This window comes from Malaclemys terrapin, chromosome 2 (genome assembly GCF_027887155.1).
Source record: "Malaclemys terrapin pileata isolate rMalTer1 chromosome 2, rMalTer1.hap1, whole genome shotgun sequence".
Lineage (NCBI taxonomy): Eukaryota > Metazoa > Chordata > Testudines > Emydidae > Malaclemys > Malaclemys terrapin.
The window spans coordinates 240,396-265,051 of NC_071506.1; the positions used below are offsets into that span (position 1 = coordinate 240,396).

The 24,656-nt window shown below is 43.5% G+C and overlaps 1 protein-coding gene across 1 annotated transcript in view; it reads left to right on the forward strand.

Moving 5' to 3' along the window:
* The first annotated feature begins 1,880 nt into the window (after positions 1-1,880).
* Positions 1,881-24,656, forward strand: part of IQANK1 (IQ motif and ankyrin repeat containing 1) — a 121,316-nt gene continuing 98,540 nt past the window's right edge. Inside the window, exons 1-3 of the mRNA XM_054017266.1 lie at positions 1,881-2,004; positions 2,948-3,048; positions 16,956-17,072. Coding sequence (XP_053873241.1) covers positions 2,952-3,048; positions 16,956-17,072 — 214 coding nt within the window. The 5' untranslated portion in view covers positions 1,881-2,004; positions 2,948-2,951. The remainder of the gene's footprint in view (positions 2,005-2,947; positions 3,049-16,955; positions 17,073-24,656) is intronic.

Genomic DNA, 24,656 nt, shown 5'->3' on the forward strand with positions numbered 1-24,656 from the left:
CAATATCTTTATTAATAATCTGGAGGATGGTGTGGACTGCACTCTCAGCAAGTTTGCAGATGACACTAAACTGGGAGGCGTGGTAGATACACTAGAGGGTAGGGATCGGATACAGAGGGACCTAGACAAATTAGAGGATTGGGCCAAAAAGAACCTGATGAGGTTCGACAAGGACAAGTGCAGAGTCCTGCACTTAGGACGGAAGAATCCCATGCACTGCTACAGACTAGGGACCGAATGGCTAGGTAGCAGTTCTGCAGAAAAGGACCTAGGGGGTCACAGTGGACGAGAAGCTGGATATGAGTCAACAGTGTGCCCTTGTTGCCAAGAAGGCTAACGGCATTTTGGGCTGTATAAGTAGGGGCATTGCCAGCAGATCGAGGAACGTGATCGTTCCCCTTTATTCGACATTGGTGAGGCCTCATCTGGAATACTGTGTCCAGTTTTGGTCCCCACACTACAAGAAGGATGTGGAAAAATTGGAAAGAGTCCAGCGGAGGGCAACAAAAATGATTAGGGGTCTGGAGCACATGACTTATGAGGAGAGGCTGAGGGAACTGGGATTGTTTAGTCTCCAGAAGAGAAGAATGAGGGGGATTTGATAGCAGCCTTCAACTACCTGAAGGCGGGTTCCAAAGAGGATGGAGCTCGGCTGTTCTCAGTGGTGGCAGATGACAGAACAAGGAGCAATGGTCTCAAGTTGCAGTGGGGGAGGTCCAGGTTGGATATTAGGAAACACTATTTCACTAGGAGGTGGTGAAGCACTGGAATGGGTTACCTAGGGAGGTGGTGGAGTCTCCTTCCTTGGAGGTTTTTAAGGCCCGGCTTGACAAAGCCCTGGCTGGGATGATTTAGCTGGGAATTGGTCCTGCTTTGAGCAGGGGGTTGGACTAGATGACCTCGTGAGGTCTCTTCCAACCCTGATATTCTATGATTCTATGAGTGATGACAGGGATGGGGGAAGTCGATACTTGCCTGGGAATGGGGAATAGACCTCTGCATGAGCATGGGGGGGTTGACACTTGCATGGGCATGGGGGGAAGGGGGTGGTTGGCACCTGCACGGGAGTTCTGTACCTGCACAGGCTGAAGGGGGTGGTGGTACCAAAGCGCCCATTGGTGGTGGCGGGAAGCCTAGCGGGGGAGGGGAGGGTGGGAGAGAGGGGCGGGGATTGGTGGACCTGGGAAGCCTGGCGGGGGGGGGGGGGGGGGAGGGACAGAGGGGCTGGTACCGGAGCGGGGATTGGTGGAGCCGGGAAGCCTGGCAGGGGAGGGGGAGGGACAGAGGAGCTGGTACCGGAGCGGGGATTGGTGGAGCCGGGAAGCCTGGCGGGGGAGGGGGAGGGACAGAGGGGCTGGTACCGGAGCGGGGATTGGTGGAGCCGGGAAGCCTGGCGGGGGAGGGGGAGGGACAGAGGGGCTGGTACCGGAGCGGGGATTGGTGGAGCCGGGAAGCCTGGCAGGGGAGGGGGAGGGACAGAGGGGCTGGTACCGGAGCGGGGATTGGTGGAGCCGGGAAGCCTGGCGGGGGAGGGGGAGGGACAGAGGGGCTGGTACCGGAGCGGGGATTGGTGGAGCCGGGAAGCCTGGCGGGGGAGGGGGAGGGACAGAGGGGCTGGTACCGGAGCGGGGATTGGTGGAGCCGGGAAGCCTGGCGGGGGAGGGGGAGGGACAGAGGGGCTGGTACCGGAGCGGGGATTGGTGGAGCCGGGAAGCCTGGCGGGGGGAGGGGGGTATTGTTTGGCCCTGACGCTACAGGAAGTGGGCGGGGTTCTGTTCTGTGGCGGTCACTTCACCAACTGGGGCGTGACGTGTGGGGGTCAGGCCCGCCCTTTCACTTCCGGAGGGGAACGCGTGCGCTTCCGGCGTCGCCGTTGCCTGGTGACGGTTGGGGGCGGCTGCCGTTCCGGGCGAGGCCCCGGGAGCTGGAGCGGCGCAGGCTCAGGCGGGCGCGGCTTTCCCACCGCGACCCCGGAACAGCGGGTCGGGCCCGCGGCGCTGCCGGGTAGGTCAGAGGCGGGGAAGCGGGAGGTCGGTCGGGAGTCGGAGCGGGGGATGCCGGGGCGAGCGCGGAGGGGAAGGACCACGGGCACGTCGGTATTTGTCTCCCTAGGAGCGAGCGGAAAGCCCGTTGGCACCACTGCTTCCCGTGCTGGTCACGGGTGTCCGAAGCTGTGTAAGATGGATGAGGTTGTATCTGTTTTCCCTGCAGGTTTTCTAAGGACCAGGGAGTAGCCGTGTCAGTCTGTAGCCACAGAAACAACAAGGAGTCTGGTGGCACCTTAAAGACGAACAGATTTATCTGGCCACAAGCTTTCGTGGGTAACAAACCTCACTTCTCATCTGTTCGTCTTCAAGGTGCCGCTGGACTCCTTGTTGTTTTTCTAAGGATGTCATTCTGGGATCTTGCCTGGGAGCGATGGGCAGTACTGTAATAAAAAGATGGATAAAGTTAAGATAGTTTGGGTGCCTTAATTACACTTCTGTATTGTCAAATGTTTAAATTTAGCCTTAATTCTGAAATTTCTAGGTTTTTTTTTTTTTTTAGAAGTATAGCATTCTTGTAATTTTTTTTAAACCTCTACATTACTGAGATGTATTCTTCACTACACATCTGGAATTTTTTTAGATGAAAATTCTCTTAGGTTCTAAACTACTTTGAAAATGTTTTTGAAAACCGTTAGGGGGCAGGGACCAAAATATCCAACAAAGATGCTGAGGTTTCTTAGCACCAGACTTAATTTCTCCTCCCCCCCCCCCCCATCCATGCCACAAGTGGGCCTGATACTGCAGACACACTCAAGTAACCCTATTGAATTTATTGGGGCTACTCACATGCATTTGTGTTTGCAGGACCAAAGCAGTTGCTGTCTCTTGGCTCATGCAAAGCTGAGCTCATTAGTGCTTTAAAGTTAATAAGAAACCTGCTGGCCTCTATTCTGTTTCAGGGAAATGAGTGACAGGAAAGCAGCAGGAAAAGCTGCAGCTCAGAAAGGTTCCAAACCAGCTTCACTGGTGAAGAAATCAGGAACGGCATCTAGAAAACCAGGTAGTGTTGTGGTGGGGGAATCCTGGTTCTGTGTCTCTTGCTGTTGTCTTTCAGCCTGCTGCATCATCATCAGTTTGGGAGTTACGGGTAGGGAGTGTGGTTTCTTTCTGTTTAGGTACGGTGCTACCCCATGCAGCAGATGTGGCCAAAAATGGAACAGTCATAATGACCTGTGGTGGATGTGCTTTGTTTTCCTACATGCAAAGATTTCTTATATAGGAATTGTAAGTTGGTGGCGATGCTGGCGGAGATGATAAATGATCTGGAATCACCAGTATCAATGTTGCATACTAACTGAGATGGCAAAGACTTATTGGACAACAAGATTTGGGAATTTTTGCCACCAATTCTACTGGGGAAGGATTGGTGAAGAAGGAACATAAGAGTGTAGAAACTAAAGAAGATGACTGGCAACTTGCGAACAACAGAGGAAAGAGAAACAGGAGGCATTCAGCTCTTCTAGAAGTATTGAATTGCAATACTCGGTGAGGCAACTACAGAAGGAATGGAACAAAGTTACAGGGGGTAGCTGCTTGCTTCTTACTGGCAAGGATGTCCAAGAGGTTTTTAACTGTTCTAAAATGACAAGCAACCATCATCAGTGATTCCATATTAAGAAGAATGGACAGAGAATTCAGCAGGATGATGTGTAGCTTCCCTGGAACAAAGACATGAAATATAACTGTAAGATTGGATGGGGATCTGAAGTTGGCTGGCAAGTCTCCTGGTGATGATACACATTAGAATACATGATGGACAGCATCACATGGAAGTACAAAGATTATTGAAAACTTCAGGGATATCAGCCTTTGGTACTTTTATAGCCCCCATTACTGTAGTATCTGCGCACCTCACAGTCATTAATGTATTTATCCTTAAAACACTCCTGGAAGGTAAAGAAATGCTTTTATCCCCATTTCACAGGTGGGGAGCTGAGCGGTTAAGTGATATGCCTGAAGTTACACAGGATATGGTTGGTGGAGCAGGGATTTGAACACACATCTCCTAAATCCTAAGCTAGTGCTGTAACCGCTGGACCAAAGACTCATTTGTTTTGGAAGTGTTGTGAAGAAGAAAAATTCCAAGTCATCTCTCGGAGATCCTTCCATTCCCATAAATGAGGGACGGCAGAAGGCAGAAATTAGTGGAAGTGTACCATTATCTATGTGGGTGATATGAAACTGAAGGCTTCAGTTTTGTGAAACATTAGGTCACATTCCAGTGGGAGAAGGACCTGAACAAATAGGACTGCCAGCAACACAGAAGTAGGTGGGCTAATCTCTGAAGACCAGTTGGAGCAGGTAGGAGTGTGTTAAACTAGGAATTCCAGGAGAAGATGCTAAGAAGGCAGTTGCACTACAAATGCTTAAATATATCACTCAAGCTCAAGGTATTGTGAATATATTGAGATGAGGTGGGAAAGAATGTGAAGGGGGGGGGAAATTCAGTTGCATTTATACAAATGCTAGGAGTCTGGGTAATAAGGAAGAAAAATTGTAATTTAAAACTGTCTCATAGATTTTTAAGGCCAAAAAGTACCATTGCGATCATCTAGTCTGACCTCCTGTATAACTCAGGCCATAGGACTTCATTGAAATACTTCCTGTTTGAACACGAGTATATCTTTATAGAAAAATAGTCAATGTTGATTTAAAAATTGTGATGATGGAGAATCTACCACAGCCCTTGGTAAGATGTTCCAATGGTTAGCTACCTTCACTGTTTAAAAATATATGCCTTATTTCTAGTCTGAATTTGTCTACCTTCAATTTCTAGTAGTTGAATCTTGCTATACCTTAGTTTAGTAGACTGATGAGCCCATTATCAAATTTTTGTTCTCCATGTAGGTACTTATAGATTGTGATCATGTCACTTTTGTTAAGCTAAATAAATTGAGCTCCTGGTACCTATCACTATAAAGTGTGTTTTCCAAACCTCTAATCAATCTCCTGGCTCTTCTTTGAACCTTCTCCAATTTATCAACTTCTTGAAACAATTACGGATACCAGAACTAGACACAATATTCCAGTTGTGATTGCACCAGTCCCAAATACAATGGTAATATAGACTCCCTACTTAAGTTTTCCCTGGGAATCCAAGCATTGAAGTAGTCCTTTTGGCCACAGCTTTACACTGGAAGTTCATGTACAGCTGATTGTCCATCCTCACCCCCAAATCCTTTTTGGAGTCACTGATTCCCAGGATAGAGTCCCCCATTCTGTAAGAATGGTCTACATTCATTTTATAACTTTACATTTGACTGTTTTGAAACATATATTGTTTTCCTGTGCCCAGTTCACCAAGCAATACAGATCCCTCTCTATTAGAGACCTGTCCTCTTCATCATTTAACACTAAATAATGTGACCTGGTATAATGAGCACTTCCATACTTCATTTTTCTTTTTGTTATTTTTTTCTCAAAATGGCTTGAAGAACATAAGAATGTTCATAGAGGGTCAGACCAATGGTCCATGTAAACAAGTATCCTGTTTTCCAACAGTGGCTGGTGCCAGATGCTTCAGAAGGAATGAACAGAACTGGGCAATTATCAAGTGATCCATCCGCTGTCATCCAGTCCCAGCTGCTGGCAGTCAGAGGTTTAGGGATACCCAGAGCATGGGGTTGTGTCCCTGACCTTCTTAGCTAATAGCCATTGATGAACCTGTCTTCCAATAACTTATCTAATTCTTTTTTGAACCCAGTTATACTTTTGGCCTTCACAACATTCCCTGGCAATGAGTTCCACAAGTTGACTGTCTGTAGTGTGAAGCAGTGTTTCCTTATGTTTGTTTTAAGTCTGCTGCCTATTAATTTTGTTGAGTGACCCCTGGTTCATGTGTTGTGTGAAGGGGTAAATCACACTTCCTTATTCACTTTCTCCATACCATTCATGATTTTATAGACCTCTAGCCTATCCCCCCCCTTAGTTATCTCTTTTCCAAGATGAACGATCAGTCTTTTTAATCTTTTCTCATGTGGAAGCAGTTCCATACCCTTAATCATTTTTGTTGCCTTTCTCTCTACATTTTCCAATTTTAATGTATCTTTCTGAGATGGGGCAACCAGAACTGCAGGCATTATTCAAGGTGTGGACATATCCTGGATTTATATTTATATTTTCTGTCTTATTATCTATCCCTTTCCTAATGGTTCCTAACATTTTTCTCTTTTTTTTGTTTTTGTTTTTGACTGTCGCTTCACATTGAACAGATGTTTTCAGAGAACTAGCCACAATGACTCCAAGATCTTTCTTGAGTAGTAAGAGGTAATTTAGACCTCATCATTTTACATGTATGATTGGGGTTATGTTTTCCAATGTGCATTATTTTGCATTTATCAACACTGAATTTCATCTGCCATTTTGTTGCCCTGCAGCCCATTTTTCTGGGATCCCTTTGTTACTCTTTCCAGTCAGCTTTGGATTTAATTATCTTGAGTAATTTTGTATCATCTTCAAACTTTGCCACCTTGCTGTTTACTCCCTTTTCCAGATCACTTATGAATCTGTTGAACAGCACTGGTGCCAGTACAAATCCTCACATAATAATACAGACGCTCCCCGGGTTACACAAACCCGATTTACGGAAATCTGGATTTACGGAAAAAGTTCTGTAAATCCCGCAAGTTGGTTTTTTTTGCATAATTGTTAGAGATATGTTCCCAACTTATGCAAAATTCGACTTACGCAAGGCGTTCTGGAACGGAACGCTTGCGTAAGTCGCGAAGCTTCTGTAATGAATATGCACAAGGGGGCTCAATTAAGCTCAGCAATGAGATTGCACAGGCTACCTTAATTCTATTATATCCTACCTTTTGAGCATTTGACTTCACAACTTTAATGTTATTTTAGCATAGTGTATGGGGTGGTTTTTTTTGTAATTATATATGCACTGTGCTAAGTGTTTTATAGAAGGCAGATTGAAGAAGTGCACTTTGCACGGTGGTAAGGCTTGTGGTAGTTTTTATTTCCAATGTAAGTTTGTTCAGCAGTCTTGGACCAGCTCCAGCCTCCTGCACAGGCGAGTTTACCCTCGCTGTAGACAGTTCCATTGTGCCGAAGGAGTGGATCTGTTGACTGGTGTCCCTAGCCTCTGTTTGTCAGAAGCTGGGAATGGGTGGCAGGGGATGGATCACTTGATGATTACCTGTTCTGTTCATTCCCTCTGAAGCACCTGGCATTGGCCACTGTCGGAAGACAGGATACTGGGCTAGATGTATTCTAGTATGTCTGTTCTTATAACTGCTGTCCTCAACCTGGAGCTTTAGGCATTCTTCTAGGTATCCTTGGGTCAAACCATTGAAGGTAAGTACTGAGACCTTAAACTTCATTTATTGTTCTATGGGAAGACAGTGTATTGAGCAGAAGACAGGTTTGATGTACTCACGATAGCCTGTGTTGCTGTGATAGGCAGCTTCATTCTGTACTAGTCGAAGTTTCCTGAGGGCTTACATCTTCATTTTCAGGTGGATCACATTGCTGTAGGCCAGCTGCAAAATGACTGACGTTTGTACAACTGAGCCCAGATCATCATCTTCCAGGATGGGACACTATCCTCTGGTCAGACATAGATGATAGAACATGTTACCTTCTAAAGGTTAGAGAGAGCAGGAGGACACAGAGGCGGATTGTGTAAACGGGCTTCTTTATTGCGGTACTTGTTCCCCTCAACTAAATTGTCGAGTAAGCACTGAATTGGTTACAGCACACTCCTTTTATCTAAGTTAATCTGTAAATATCTACATTTACTACAACACCCCCAAAACCTTACTGAGTAATATAAATGCCCATGCAATGAATATTAATAGCTATATACTGAATATAATTATTCTCACCCCTGATTACTGTTTACAACATTAGCATATTCTACAGATAACTTTTACTTTGAAGATGCATTTCTTTACAATAATTGCAGCTACAAATTTCCTTAATCAGCGGTTTGCAGGGGAGGGAGGAAGGGGCCATGACCCCGAGCTCCTTTGTGTAGCCGGGAAAGGAAGGGAGAGGGAGATAACACTGCTTTACCCTAAAAGTATTCTTTTAGATCCCCATATTCCTTATGCAGCTGCGAGCTTATCAATTCTTAACAAGCAGAAGGAAACTTTATGGCAGGATGACACTTTATCAAGCAAAGAAATAGTGCATGCCTGTGCCTACTCCCTAATACCATGCCAGCACATCAGCGGTTTCCTAGGTCTCTATTTAACCCTTACATATTCCAACACTCCCCCACTCTCTTCAAAGAAGGGCCCAGGCGCCCCTCCTTCCTGCACACTGAATGGCGGGGCATTCAGGCTGGAGGCCCTGGCTCCAGTTAGCCTGATACCTTGGTCCACTGGTCATGCTACGGGGAGAGAGAGAAGGTGGGTCATAAAAAGGGTAAGCTGCTAAGTTTACAAGTATGGCTTTCAGGGAGAGCCTAGGACAGTACATAATTTTAGGCACCCCATGAATACAATTAATAATGCAATTAATTTGAATAACACCCCTACAACATGAGTAATACAACCAAGAAGCGAATGTGTGTCTATTAGGCCTGTCCAAAGGGCATAGGCTATATCAGTCCAAGTACAATCAGCAGGCAGTTCAGTAGGTAGTTGGATGGAAGGCCTTCTTTCCTCAAAGGGCCTGGGCTTCCAAGACCTGAGTCCAACATCTGGGCCACCACCAGAAACACTGCTTCTCCTCCTTTAATAGGGTTAAAATCCTGTACACCATTTTGGAGCATATACACCTCTACCCTGATATAACGCTGTCCTCGGGAGCCAAAAAAATCTTAACCTGTTACAGGTGAAACCGTGTTATATCAAACTTGCTTTGATCCGCTGGAGTGCGCAGCCCTGCCCCCCCGGAGCACTGCTTTACTGCGTTATATCTGAATTGGTGTTCTATCAGGTCGTGTTATATTGGGGTAGAGGTGTATTTTAAATGTGTCCAGTTGTTGGCAGTTGCAGAGAGCTGCCCCTACAGTGTTCATGTGCTCTTGTCCATATCATGAGTCCATTGAATATTTACAGAGAAACGTGGTATTGTCCAAACCAGCTTGACCACTTGATATAGAATTGAGTAATGCGCTCGTTCAGTTGTCCACAGCAATGAGTTTCATAGATCCATTTATGGACCAAAGTCCCAATGGCAGCATGTACATGTGTGTAATTGTGCCAGATGCTGGTGTACTTGTACTCTCAAGTGTTATATTACAGAATTGTGCACACTCCCAGCAGCACACTCCATACCCCATATACATTACATTTAATTGTCCACCCCCGCACAGGCCATTGGGTCTACTCCTTTATGACCATTGGGGAGGGGGACATTTAAATATTTTTGTTTTTGGGACAAACGATTATTTAACTTAATTATTGTCCATTTTACACCATTTTATTCTCCCTATCTATCCCCCAGTGGTCCTCCCTTTCTTATTATTCCCATAGTGCTCATAGGGACCACCTTAGTTGCCATCTCATTCCAAGGTACCATTGCAACTATTACCCAGGTGCTAGCCCCCTAGTTGAGCATTTTGCATTCCTATACACACCTTTTCGCCCAGATTCTATACACTCAACCCTGTGGTTCCTACTGCCCATAGATCCCTTTTGCAGTGACAATTCCATGTGTATTCCCTCACTCACTAATTAAATTGTTGCTTCAACCCTTCTACGTATGTGCTACAGTTGGGGTGTACCCGGTCCACCCACCATTCTTTGGGGTGTACCACCCATCCACATAGTGGACTGAAAGGACACATTGACGAGCTCTGGTTGCACCCGCTTCCACATGGTCATCCATAAGGTATTATTTCCAGCTCCAGGCTGCGGTCAGCTTAAATCAGAATCCTTCCAGCTTGGCATCTATATTAGCTGTAGGGTTACATTCTGCAAAGTGGTTAAATTGTCATACATCTAGCGTTCCAGGGGAGATTTTATGCCCAGTCTGGTATGTACCTAACTGCAAGCTTAAGGATTGTCCTCTATGGAGGTACATTATGATTACACATGGTAACACCCCAAGAGACCAGAGGGTTATATGTTTTTGGGACCCTCTGTGACAAATCATATGTCCAGATGACTGTGTTTCCCACTGTCATTCATTATGGTATATTTTAAGGAATACCATGAAATGTATACACTGCTGTGTATCAGAGCTTAGTGTTAGAAAGGATTTCAGGAGCACTCCCAAACTGTGGTCTGAATTGATCAGCTATGGTTGTGTATCTTCAACCAATGCATTGGTTGCATGCTCTTCAAAGTGCTTTTTTCTGCCAGTCAGCATAATCTCTGTCTTGCCTGGGTTCAGCTTCTACCAGCTGCTCTTGTCCAAGCAGTGGGCCAGCTTAGTGCCAGCAATATTGTTGTATGTGGTGAAGCTTGGTAGAGGTGTCTGTTATCTACATATTGTGGGCACTTGAGTCAATGTCATCTCACCAGTTCTCCCAGTAACAGTATGCAGATGTTGAATAGGACCTAAGAGAGAATTGATGATTTTGGGACTTCACAAGTGAGGGGTCTGAGGCGATGTTCCCTCTAATTTTTTCCATCCACGTGCAGAATGAATTTTGTTATGTGCAGCACCAATATTGAGGTAATGTGCGGATGTGTGCCACCAGTACAAAAGGTTTCAGAGTAGCAGCCGTGTTAGTCTGTATCCGCAAAAAGAACAGGAGTACTTGTGGCACCTTAGAGACTAACAAATTTATTAGAGCATAAGCTTTCGTGGGCTACAGCCCACTTCTTCGGATGCATAGAGTCTATATGCATCCGAAGAAGTGGGCTGTAGCCCACGAAAGCTTATGCTCTAATAAATTTTAGTCTCTAAGGTGCCACAAGTACTCCTGTTCTTTTTACCAGTACAAAAAAACCCCCCTAGATATGATATATATTTTTAAAAAGTTCAGAGGTATGGCAGAAGAAGACAGAATATTAAAACAAGGGATAATTAACAAGGTGCACTGCTTAAGATGTTTATTTAATATGAAATCAAATAAAAAGAAAATTAACACTGCCCTTGGAGTACATGTATTTTATAATCCTTTCTAACAACTCAAGCTAGTAAACACACCAAAATGTGGCATACTGAAAACAGCTATATAAATAAAACAAAGTCATGGCCATTAAGTGAAAGCATAAAAAATATGCTCCAGAGGCCCAATTCAATAATCTAATCCTATCATAGACCACTAAATCTTCAGGGAAAGTTGCTCTTGAAAAATGAAGCATCTGTCAAAACACTAGCATGCTACGGACTTTTGCAGTTCACAAAACTATCCTTCTTGCATGCATATTATCTGCATACATAGCTCAGCTTTAAGATGCTAAACAAATCTATGAGTCAGCTGGAAATAGTGATGCTCTCCTCGCAAATATTAATACAATATTTTCTGATATTGGAAAGGAGAGTAAAAGGCATTCACTCAGGCTTATACAATTTCTATGGGATATCAACTATCAAGTTGATTAATACTTCACACACATAGAACAGTAAAAATAACTAATACAGGTCTGTTGCATCTTACGCTGGGGTTACGTTCCGCAGTCAGGACGTAAACCGAAAATCGTGTATAGTCAAAATTACATTGAGTGTAATGGCAGGCGGAATTGCCCGCACTACAGGTACAGTATTAAAATTGTTATTTTTCTCTGTTTTTTGTTTTTGCCGACCGGGTAAAGCTGAATTGCGCATGTTAAACGCGCGTAAGATGCCACAGACCTGTAAAGTGACACAGACAGCAAACAAAACCACAAACAAATAAGTGACTACACTGAAAATACAAAGGGAAGTAAAACATCAAGTGGTTGGTGATGGGTATTTTAAATGAGTGTTAAGGACCCATGCTGTGTAACATAACCCTGTAGAAACAGGCAAAGTTCTCCTGGTTTCATATTGTGTGTCACCAACTCAAAAACTTAGAGTAGGCTCATTACGTTTTTACAAGTCCCTTAAGTAAACAGAGCATATTAACACATGGTTTAAGAGCTTGCAAATAACGTCTTCATCCTATAAAACATCTAGCACCAAACCTAGTTTTTGCTACTTATGAGTCAGTGGGAGTATTCTGAAGATCCAGAACTATCCCAGATAGCAAAGATCTGGCCTTAATGGTTTCCAATACCTCTCCCCAAACAAATTCTAAAACGTAATGGAAATCACTTGTCTAACCCTAACCCTAACTCCTGCACAATAAAGTGCTAGAAGCCCTGGGAACATTTGAAAGCTGTGCTGTGCCCTTGGTCACTGGTGAACACCAGTGAAAATCAAGTACTCCCATTAGCTCTGGAAGACACCCACCATCCCTTAAATGACCAGGTAGTATCAGTGGCTGGGAGGGACCTCCCTAACCTTAAGGTGGTCTATGGCAAAAAAAACAAAAAACCAGAACCACACAAATACAACACCACCTTCTTCCACCATCAGCTGCTAAAATCCTCTACCTCTTCTTCCTTGAAGATCTAGCCCCAATAAGCCATGTTTTTGTCCCCTTCAGACTTGATTACTGTCATTGTACTTGGGACTAAATATTCAAACAACAAAGACACCAGCTTGTTTAGAATACAACTGCCAGCCACTGTGAGCTTAACTACTTTGTTCTCAGTTGGCTCCCAGAGGCATCTCCCCGGCTACTGCAGCCCAGCTGGGGGAGGGGGACGGCCGAGCTCACCAGCCGCTGCGGTCCTTCACGCCCCAAACTCCCTCCACCCCTCCTCCCACTGCCTCCCACTATCCCTAATCCCCCCACACCACCAGCTTACATGTGCGTCCTCTCCAGGGTCCAGGCACCTAATTAGTGGAGCCACACTTGCATGGTTCCACTAATTAGGTGCATGGCCCTTGCTGCCCTCTTGTGCAGCTGCCCAGGTGCGCACCTTAGAGGGAACGCGGGTCTGAGTGTGGAGGTGCAGTTTCCCACTACTGTCCTTTGGGTGCATCCCGCCAGGGAGGATTCAAACCATTTTAGCATATTTCCCTGGATTCCTACCATCTCCCTCAGGCGGAATAGCAGTAGTTCATGACTGACAGTGTTGTTTGTTGAAGAGAGGCCCAGGAGTATGAGAATGAATGTCTGCCCTCCATCAACTTAGAACATAAGAAAGGTTGTACCGGGTCAGACCAAAGGTCCATCTAGCCCAGTATCCTGTCTACCGACAGTGGCCAATGCCAGGTGCCCCAGAGGGAGTGAACCTAACAGGCAATGATCAAGCGATCTCTCTCCTGCCATCCATCTCCACCCTCTGACACAGGGCCGGCTCTAGGCACCAGCAAAGCACGCAGGTACTTGGGGCGGCAAATTTGCAGGGGCGCAAGAATCCAGCATGAGAGCTGAGAACCAACAGGGAGTCCTGGGAGCTGTAGTTCCTTGGTTAGCTCCCTGCCTCTAGAGCCAGCCCTGGAGCAGGGAAAGAACTACATTTCCCAGCATTCCCTTGGCCACTAGCAACAGGAAAGGGAGGGGGAAGGAGTGTAGAAAACTGAAACCTCATGCTGCAGCTTGCTGTAAATGGTAGGAACAGAGCCAGCTCTAGGTTTTTTGCCGCCCCCCCCCACCTCAGCCCTGGGCTCCCCCCGCACTCCTGTGTTGCCCCAGCCCTGGATTCTCCCCTGCCCACACCCCCTGCTGCCCCAGCCCTGGGTTCTCCCCCCACCTGCATCTCCTGCCACCCCAGCCCTGGCCCCCATCCACACCTCCTGCCACCCCACCCCTGGGCTCTTCCCCCCCCACACACACCCGCACCTCCTGCCACCCCAGCCCTGGGCTCTTCCCTCCCACCCGCACCCTCTGCTGCCCCAGCCCTGGGCTCTTCCCCCCCCCCTCCCCGCACCTCCTGCCACCCCAGCCCTGGGCTCTTCCCACACCCGCACTTCCTGCCACCCCAGCCCTAGGCTCTCCCCCAAGAAAGAATTGGGTGGACTAAATGGACATTGCACCTCTCTATCTGAAGCCTAGCAAGGCAGGTACATGGATCCCACTAGAATTTAAAATGAAAAGTAAGGGAGGGGAGGCTCTACTAGACTGGGTAGCTTTAGATACAGTACCAGGCACGTAGGAGGATTTACACTTCTGAGCCATGGAAGCAGAAATCTACTTTTCTTTTCCAGTTATAGCTAATATTCAGAAAGGGAATCCAGCACCTGCCTTCCAGATTTGAACACCCTCAAAATTCAGGAGTGCTCAAGCTCAATTTGGGCAGCCATTACTTCATTTCCCCCAAATCAAATATACTGATCCACTGTAACTTGCTGTAGAAAAAGTAGAATAAATTGAGCAAGAAATGCTTCCCAGTGGTTATTAGGACTGGAATTGCTATTTTCAACAGCCATTGCTTTTTATTATTATTATTTATTTTTAAGTTTTAGTTTTATTTGTTTAAAAGGAAGACAGTGATATTGCATGGGCAAATTCCCCATAGAAACAAAGAATGGAACAAAAGAATAATAAAGGCACCTCAACATTTCCTCATTTATGTAGGGCAGTCTTATAATATGCATCTAAATAGCCTTCAATCACACAAGCTGAAAATTGTTCCACTTTACTGCAGTTCTGTAACCATATAGGAACCAATCCTGTCTGTGTTCTGTGCACATCCAAAATTCCTGCTGAATGACCCGCCCTGGGAGCGAATTACCAGTGACCCAGGGCTGGGGTGGCAGGAGGGTGCAGTAGGGGGGTGGCAGCCAACATTTTTTTTGCTTGGGGCAGCAAAAATCCTAGAGCCGGCCCTGCTCTGACAGACAGAGGCTAGGGACACCATTCCTTACCTGTCCTGGCCAATAGCCATTAATGGACTTAACCACCATGAATTTATCCAGTTCTCTTTTAAACTCTGTTATAGTCCTAGCCTTCACAACCTCCTCAGGTAAGGAGTTCCACAAGTTGACTGTGCGCTGCGTGAAGAAGAACTTCCTTTTATTTGTTTTAAACCTGCTGCCTATTAATTTCATTTGATGACCCCTAGTTCTTGTATTATGGGAATAAGTAAATAACTTTTCCTTATCCACTTTCTCCACATCCCTCATGATTTTATATACCTCTATCATATCCCCCCTTAGTCTCCTCTTTTCCAAGCTGGAGAGTCCTAGCCTCTTTAATCTCTCCTCATATGGGACCCGTTCCAAACCCTTAATCATTTTAGTTGCCCTTTTCTGAACCTTTGCTAGTTCCAGTATATCTTTTTTGAGATGAGGAGACCACATCTGTACGCAGTATTCAAGATGAGGGTGTACCATCGATTTATATAAGGGCAATAATATATTCTCAGTCTTATTCTCTATCCCCTTTTTAATGATTCCTAACATCCTGTTTGCTTTTTTGACCGCCTCTGCACACTGCATGGACATTTTCAGAGAACTATCCACGATGACTCCAAGATCTTTTTCCTGACTTGTAGCTAAATTAGCCCCCATCATATTGTATGTATAGTCGGGGTTATTTTTTCCAATGTGCATTACTTTACATTTATCCACATTAAATTTCATTTGCCATTTTGTTGCCCAATCACTTAGTTTTGTGAGATCTTTTTGAAGTTCTTCACAGTCTGCTTTGGACTTAACTATCTTTATCAGTTTAGTATCCTCTGCAAACTTTGCCACCTCACTGTTTACCCCTTTCTCCAGATCATTTATGAATAAGTTGAATAGGATCGGTCCGAGGACTGACCGTTGGGGAACACCACTAGTTACCCCTCTCCATTCTGAGAATTTACCATTAATTCCTACCCTTTGTTCCCTGTCTTTTAACCAGTTCTCAGTCCATGAAAGGACCTTCCCTTTTATCCCATGGCAACTTAATTTACATAAGAGCCTTTGGTGAGGGACCTTGTCAAAGGAAATCTAAGTACACCATGTCCACTGGATCCCCCTTGTCCACATGTTTGTTGACTCCTTCCAAGAATTCTAATAGATTAGTAAGACACGATTTCCCTTTACAGAAACCATGTTGACTATTGCTCAACAGTTTATGTTTTTCTATGTGTCGGACAATTTTATTCTTAACTATTGTTTCGACTAGTTTGCCCGGTACAGACGTTAGACTTACCGGTCTGTAATTGCCGGGATCACCTCTAGAGCCCTTTTAAAATATTGGTGTTACATTAGCTAATTTCCAGTCATTGGGTACAGAAGCCGATTTAAAGGACAGGTTACAAACCTTAATTAACAGTTCCGCAACTTCACATTTGAGTTCTTTCAGAACTCTTGGGTGAATGCCATCTGGTCCCGGTGATTTGTTAATGTTAAGTTTATCAATTAATTCCAAAACCTCCTCTCGTGACACTTCAATCCGTGACAGTTCCTCAGATTTGTCACCTACAAAAACCAGCTCAGGTTTGGGAATCTCCCTAACATCCTCAGCCATGAAGACTGAAGCAAAGAATCCATTTAGTTTCTCCGCAATGACTTTATCGTCTTTAAGCGCTCCTTTTGTATCTCGATCATCAAGGGGCCCCACTGGTTGTTTAGCAGGCTTCCTGCTTCTGAGGTACTTAAAAAACATTTTGTTATTACCTTTGGAGTTTTTGGCTAGCCGTTCTTCAAACTCCTCTTTGGCTTTTCTTATTACATTCTTGCACTTAATTTGGCAGTGTTTATGCTCCTTTCTATTTGCCTCACTAGGATTTGACTTCCACTTTTTAAAGGAAGTCTTTTTATCTCTCACTGCTTCTTTTACATGGTTGTTAAGCCACGCTGGCTCGTTTTTAGTTCTTTTACTGTGTTTCTTCAAGAGATCATTCATCAGCATCACCAATGATGTTCTATGTCCTGGCCTGACCATTGATTTTAGTTGGATTTGTGGGCACCCAGCACTTTTGGAAGTTTTACAGATTCAGGAGCTTGTCTTTAGGCGTCAGGTAGCCTCTGGTAATAAAATGGCTAAAGGTTTTTTTTGTTTTTTTTTTCTTTTTTTCTTCCCTTTCCCAGCGTTAAGCCAGCAAGCTGAGAGGAAAGACACAGCTAAGGAAGAGAGCAGCTCCAAGCTCCCAAGGAAATCCAGCAATAAGCAGAATGAGCCAGCCCTAATACACAGCCCACATATAGGTAGGTGCAATATAGAGTATTTGATCATAAGGGGTAACAGGCCTTGTCTATATATAAAAGTGCACTGGTTTAACTAAAGGTGTGATTTTGAAACTGATTTAGTTAACCCAATGTAAAACCCTGTGGGGACACTCAGTACACAAAGTAGGTATTCACCCACGAAAGCTTATGTGCCAATACATCTGTTAGTCTATAAGGTGCCACAGGACTCTTTGTTGCTCAGTACATTTGTGATCACTTACACCTTGACAATCACTAATTTTTAATTCAGTGATCAATTAATCTTGATTGGTTAGAAAAAGCTATAATCTAGAATTACCTTGAGTTGATAATAGGTCGACAGTAGTGATGTTATGGTGGGGGTCTATTTTAGACCACCAAATCAGGAAGAGGATGTGGATGAGTCATTCTACAAGCAGGTAACAAGATTAGTAAACACACATGAGCTAGTATTAATGGGAGATTTTAACTTCCGTGATATCTGTTGGAAGACTATTACAGCAAAACATATGTCCTGCAAATTCTTAGCATGTGTAGGGGACAACTTTCTGATTGAGGAAACAACTAGAGAGTCATCCATTTTGGATCTGGTTTAGACCAACAGGAATGAATTAGTTGAGAACATGAAGGTAGTCAGAAACTTGGGAGGAAGTGACCATGATCTGATAAAATTCAAGATCCTATGGAAAGGAGAACATGAGAACAGCAAAACTAGGACACCAAACTTCAGAAAAGCAGATTTCAACTGAGTCAGAGAAATAATATGCAAGATCCCATGGAAAGACCAGTTAGGAAGAAAAGGAGTTGAAGGGGGCTGGCAGTTCCTAAAAGATGTAATCGTGGAGGCTCAACATCAAACTATTCTGATGCAGAAGAAAGATAAGAAGAGCCACAGAAGGTCAATGTGGCTGCACAATGAGATTTTTAGCTATATAAAAACGAAGGCTGTCAAGTGATTAAAAAAATTAATCGTGTGATCAATCGCACTATTAATAATAGAATACCATTTATTTAAATACTTTTGGCTGTTTTCTACATTTTCAAATATATTGATTTCAATTACAACAGAGAATATAAAGTGTACAGTGCTCACTTTATATTTATTTTTGATTACAAGTATTTGCACTATAAAAAAAACAAAAGAAATTGTATTTTTAAATTCACCTAATACAAGTACTGTGGTGCAATCTCTTTATCATGGAAGTTGAACTTACAAATGTAGAATTATGTGAAAAAAAAACTGCATTCAAAAATAAAACAATGTAAAACTTTAGAGCCTGCAAGTGCACTCAGTCCTACTTCTTGTTCAGTCAATTGCTCAGACAAACAAGTTTGTTTACATTTGCAGGAGATAATGCTATCCACTTCTTATTTACAATGTCACCTGAAAGTGAGAACAGGCGTTCTCATGGCACTGTTTTAGACGGCTTGGCAAGATATGTGCCAAATGTGCTAAAGATTCATATGTCCTTTCATGCTTCAGCCACCATACCCGGGAACGTGTCCATGCTGATAACGTGTTCTGCTCAATAACCAGCCAAAGTAATGCAGACCGACGCATGTTCATTTTCATTATCTTAGTCAGATGCGATCAGCAGAAGGTTTATTTTCTTTTTTAGTAGTTCAGGTTCTATAGTTTCTGCATCAGAGTGTTGCTCCTTTAAGACTTCCGAAAGCATGCTCCACATCTCGTGGCGCTCAGATTTTGAAAGGCACTTCAGATTCTTAAATCTTGGATCGAGTGCTGTAGCTAACTTTAGAAGTCTCACATTGGTACCCTCTTTGCATTTTGTCAAATCTGCAGTGAAAATGTTCTTAAAATGAATAACATGTGCTGGGTCATCATCCAAGGGTGCTATAACATGAAATATATGGCAGAATGTGTGTAAACCAATGCAGGGGACATACAATTCTCCCCCAAGGAGTTCAGTTACAAATTTAATTAACGTATTATTTTTTTTAACTAGCATCATCAGCATGGAAGCATGTCCTTTGGAATGGTGGCTGAAGCATGAAGGGGCATACAATTGTTTAGCATATTTGGCATGTAAATACCTTGTAATACCAGCTACAAAAGTGCAAATGCCTGTTCGCACTTTCTGGTGACATTGTAAATAAGAAGAGGGCAGCATTATTATGACTATCTGGATCACAGAAACCCTCTTGGGAGCTGCCACCCGACGTGCCAAGACTACTTCTACCCCTGCTTTCCCTGCCAGCTTGGAACCCCCGCACCCTTTCTTGCTGAGCCAGACACTCCCATTTGCTCCAGCAAAGAACCAGGGTCTGAATTACTTGCCCCAAAGCTGCAGGCTTACCTGAAAGCAGCTAACAAAAGTGTTCCTGTCTTTAACACTCAGATGCCCAACTCCCAATGGGGTCGAGACCCAAATAAGTCCGTTTCACCCTATATAAAGCTTATACAGGGTAAACTCATAAATTGTTCACCCTCTATAACACTGATAAAGAGATATGCACAGTTGTTTGCTCCCCCAGGTATTAATACATACTCTGAGTTAATTAATAAGTAAAAAGTGATTTTATTAAATACAGAAAGTAGGATCTAAGTGGTTCCAAGTAGTAACAGACAGAACAAAGTAAGTCACCAAGCAAAATAAAATAAAATGCGCAAATCTATGTATAATCAATCTGAATACAGATAAGATCCTCACCAGTTCCAGAATGCTCCCTTTTACAGACTAATCTCCTTTTAGCCTGGGTCCAGCAATCACTCACACCCCTTGCACACTGTCCTTTGTTCCAGTTTCCTTCAAGTATCATGGGAGGTGGAGAGGCCCTCTCTTTAGCCAGCTAAGACCAAAATGGAGGGGTCTCCCATGGGCTTAAATAGACTTTCCCCTGTGGGTGGAGACCCCTCCTCTCTCCTATGCAAAGTCCAGCTCCAAGATGGAGTTCTGGAGTCACCTGGGCAAGTCGCATGTCCATGCATGACTCACAGTTTCTTACCAGGTAGCAGCCATGGGTCACATGCTACCTTGAACGTCCTCAAGTAGACTTTTTATGTGGATTGGAGCATTCCAAGATTCATTGTCCTTTAAGTGTTTCTTGATTAGGTACTTAATTTCAACATTCCTTTCTCCAGGAACTGACCAAATGCGCTACTAAGGTTATTTAGCAATCAAGCCATTACACAGCCGATATTCATAACTTCGAATACAAAAATGATACATGCATGCAGATAGGATTAATAGATTCAGTAGATCATAACCATATAGATATGTTACATAGCATATGTAGCATAGATAGATTCAGTAGATCATATTCCAGTAATGTCATATTCCCATAAAGCATTATGGGGTACAGCGTCACAATTATCTCCTGTAAATGTAAACCAACTTGTTTGTCTTAGTGATTGGCTTAACAAGAAGTAGGACTGAGAGGACTTGTGGGCTCTGAAGTTTTACATTGTTTTGTTTTTGAGTGCAGTTATGTAACAAAAAAAATCTACATTTGTAAATTGCACTTTCATGACAGAGATTGCACTACAGTGCTTGTATGGGGTGAATTGAAAAATACTAATTCTTTTGTTTATCATTTTACAGTGCAAATATTTGTAATAAAAATAATATACACTTTGATTTCAATTAAAAAACAGAATACAATATATATGAAAATGTAGAGAAACATCCAAAATATTTAATAAATTTCAATTGGTATTCTATTGTTTAATAGTGCAATTAAAACTGTGATTATTTTTTTTTAATTAATCACGTGAGTTAACTGCAATTAATCGATAGCCTTAATAAAAACCAAAAGGGATACATCCAGGAAATGGAAGTAGGGGCATGTCACCAAGGAGGTAACATAGGAATAGTGAGAGAATGTAGGGACAAAATTGGGAAAGCCAAGGAAAGAATGAGTTACAGCTGGCAAGGAATGTTAGAGACAACAAAAAAAGGTTCTTCAGATATGTCAGACAAAAAAGAAAGATGAGGGATTGTGCAGGTCTGCTGCTCAATGGAGAAGATGAACTGGTAATGGAAGATGATAGGAAGACAGAGCTGCTCAATGGTTACTTTGCTTCAGTTTTCTCACAAAAAACAACTTGTGACCAGATCACTAGCAGATTTACCATAGACAATCAAGGGGGAGGGATGCATATCAGGATACGTAAATAATACATCAGAGATCTGACCAGTTTGAATGAATTCAAATCAGCAGGGCCAGATGCTATTCACCCGAGGGTACTGAAGGAATTAGTTGAAGAAATCTCGGAGCCACTGGCAATAATATATACAAACTCATGGATAATAGGAGAGAGCCCCTCTCCAGTCTTCCAGGACAATGTAGTGCCCATCTTTAAAAAGGAGGAGCTGGGAATTATAGACCAGTGAGCCTGATTTTGATACCTGGGAAGCTATTAGAGGAATGAATAATATACCTGGACTTCAGCAAGGTTTTTGACACAGTCCCACATGACATTCTGATAGGTAAGCTGGAGAAATGCGGGCTCAACACAACTACCGTGAAGTGGGTACATAATTGGTTAAGCAACCGCAAACGGAGGATATTAATGGAACGATGTCAGATTGAAGGGAGGTCTCAAGTGGGGTTCCACAGGGATCTGTTTTGGGTCCAGTGTTGTTTAACATCTTTATTAATGACCTGGATGTAGGAATAGAGAGCATACTAGTGACATCTAATTTGCAGATGACACAAAGCTGGGGGAGGGGTTGCCAACACTTTTGGAGGAGAGAGCTAAAATTCAGAGGAGTCTTGATAATAGGAGAACTGGGCTTTAGGCAACGAAGACAAATGTAAGGTGCTACACTTAGAAAAGAAAAAGCAAATGTACAAATTCAGAATGGGAGATAACTGACTTGGCAGCAGCACTGCTGAGAAGGATCTGGGAGTTCTGGTGGATCACAACCTCAAAATGAGTCAGCAATGCTATGCTATTGCAAAAAAAGCAAATGCTATTTTAGGTTGCGTTAACAGAGGTATAGCATGCAAGTCAAGGGAGGTGATAGTACTGCTCTACTTGGCTCTGGTTAGACTTCAGTTGGAGTACTGTGACCAATTTTCGTCACCAATGTATAGAAAGGATGTCAAGAAATTGGAAAGGATCCAGAGGTGAGTGACAAAGATGATCAAAGGGATGGAATACAATCCATATGAGCAAAGGCTGAAGAAACTGGTTATATTTAGTTTAGAAAAGAGGAGATTAAAGGGAACACAATAGCAGTCTTCAGTAAAAGATGGAGAAAAGTTGTTCTCTCTGGCCACTGAGGGCAGGACAAGAGGCGATGGGTTCAAACTACAGCACAGCAGATTTAGATTAAATCTCAGGGAAAAACTTCTAACCGTAAGAACAGTGGGACAATGGAATGGACTACCTGGAGATTTTCAAAAGGAGACTGGATAGCTAACTGTCTTGAAAGGTTTAGATACAACAAATCCTGCATCTTGGTGGGGCTTAGACTGGATGACCTTTGCAGTCTCGTTAACCCTGATTCTGTGAGTCTATGATTCATGAAGACGTTAATCAGAGCAGAGCTAATAGCATTCCCTTCAGTCCTCACTAGATGTCTCACCACCTTTCAACTGATCATTATATTTGGACATGTTTGAAACTAAAGTAGACAAAGCATTAGAAAAACATGAGTGAGAAATACTGCATTGGACTGTGAAAGGATGGACTAGATGACATCTGTGAAACGGCTTTTCCATCTCTAACTTTTGCAGTTCTCTTAGAATTTGCCTTTGTCACGATGTTGTAGCTGCAGGGTGTGTGAGAACTCCCAACTGCTCAAATCAGTTGGTGCTGTAGGAAGTGGGGTAGAAACACAGGAGGGAGGGGGAAGCTCCTAGCCACTCCTGTCCCAGCAGAAGATACTGTAAGGGAGTATGTTGCCTTTGACTATAGCTTGGTGGAAAGGTTTTGTGGCTCTGATTCCCTGTGTGATCTTGTACAGATCCCATTAATCTTCTTGTGCTTCCATTTCTCCCTCTGTAAAGTTAAACTAATGCTACTTCCCTTCCTCACAGGGCTAGGGTGTGTGAGGATGAATTCCTTAATGTTTGTGAGTTGCCCAAATTGGGACCATAAAGACAAGAATCTAGAAAGAAAATGGTTTGGTTGTAACCTGGACTTGCATTCGTTAGTGTTTAGCAGAGAAAGGGCCTCAGCATCTACTAAAAATCTTGGGTGCATGTTAATTTGGTCCTGCAGCTTTAAAGATGTTTAAATTCAGTAGATGCTATTTTTTTCTTTCTGTGAAGTTGCTTGAGGCATATTTGCCTGCCTCTGCCTGCTTGGGCTGAGAGCTGCAAAATTGTTATGCGCTAGGAATGCGAGCTTGTGCCAGCCTACGCTCATTTGTGCTGGCCTTGCAGAAATTCCTAGGAATGGAGGTTGTGAAAGCCACCACTGCTGCATCAATAAATAAGCAGTCTCAGCTCAAGGAGAGCAAGAATCTCTCAGAACACAAACTGAGGAATAGAATGGCCAAGAGGACTCCGTTCCACTGCTCAGGGACTTCCACCAAGGAAGAGTTTGACCTAGAGGCAAAGTTCAGGTCCATTGCTATGTTGGGGATTTCTCAGAACAATGTCAGACAAAACAAATCTGCGGAACTGTCCCAGATTGAGGTGTCATTAGAGGAGGTTTTGGAACAAATTGATAAATTTAACAGTAATAAGTCAGCAGGACCAGATGGTATTGATCCAAGATTGATATATGCCATCATGTGTCAGCAATGCCCCTCTGCCATGTACATTGGCCAAACCTGACAGTCTCCATGTAAAAGGATAAATGGGCACAAATCAAACATCAGGAATGGTAACATACAAAAGCCAGTAGGAGAACACTTCAATCTCCCTGGACACTCAATAACAGATTTAAAAGTAGCCATTCTTCAACAAAAATCTTCAAAAACAGACCTCGGAGAGAAACTGCAGAGCTACAATTCATTTGCAAACGTAACACCATCAATTTGGGCTTGAATAGAGACTGGGAGTGACTGGCTCACTACAAAAGCAATTTTCCCTCTCCTGGTATTGACACCTTCTCATAAATTATTGAGAGTGGACCACCTCCGCCCTGACTGAATTGGCCTTCAACATTGGTTCTCCATTTGTAAGGTATCTCCCTTTTCTTCATGTGTCAATATATATTTATGCCTGTATCTGTAATTTTCACTCCATGCATCTGAAGAAGTGGGTTTTTTACCCACAAAAGCTTATGCCCAAATAAATTGGTTAGTCTTTAAGGTGCCACCAGAGTCCTTGTTGTTTTTATTGACCCAAGAGTTCTGAAGAAACTCAAATGTGAAATTGTAGAACTACTAACTGTGGTTTCAGAGTAGCAGCCATGTTAGTCTGTATCCACAAAAAGAACAGGAGTACTTGTGGCACCTTAGAGACTAACCAGTTTATTTGAGCATAAGCTTTCATGAGCTACAGCCCACTTCATCGGATGCATGTAGTGGAAAATACAGTAGGAAGATAGATAAATATATATATATATACACAGAGAACATGAAACAATGGATGTTACCATACACACTGTAAGAAGACTGATCAGTTAAGGTGAGCTATTATCAGCAGGAGAGAAAAAGAACT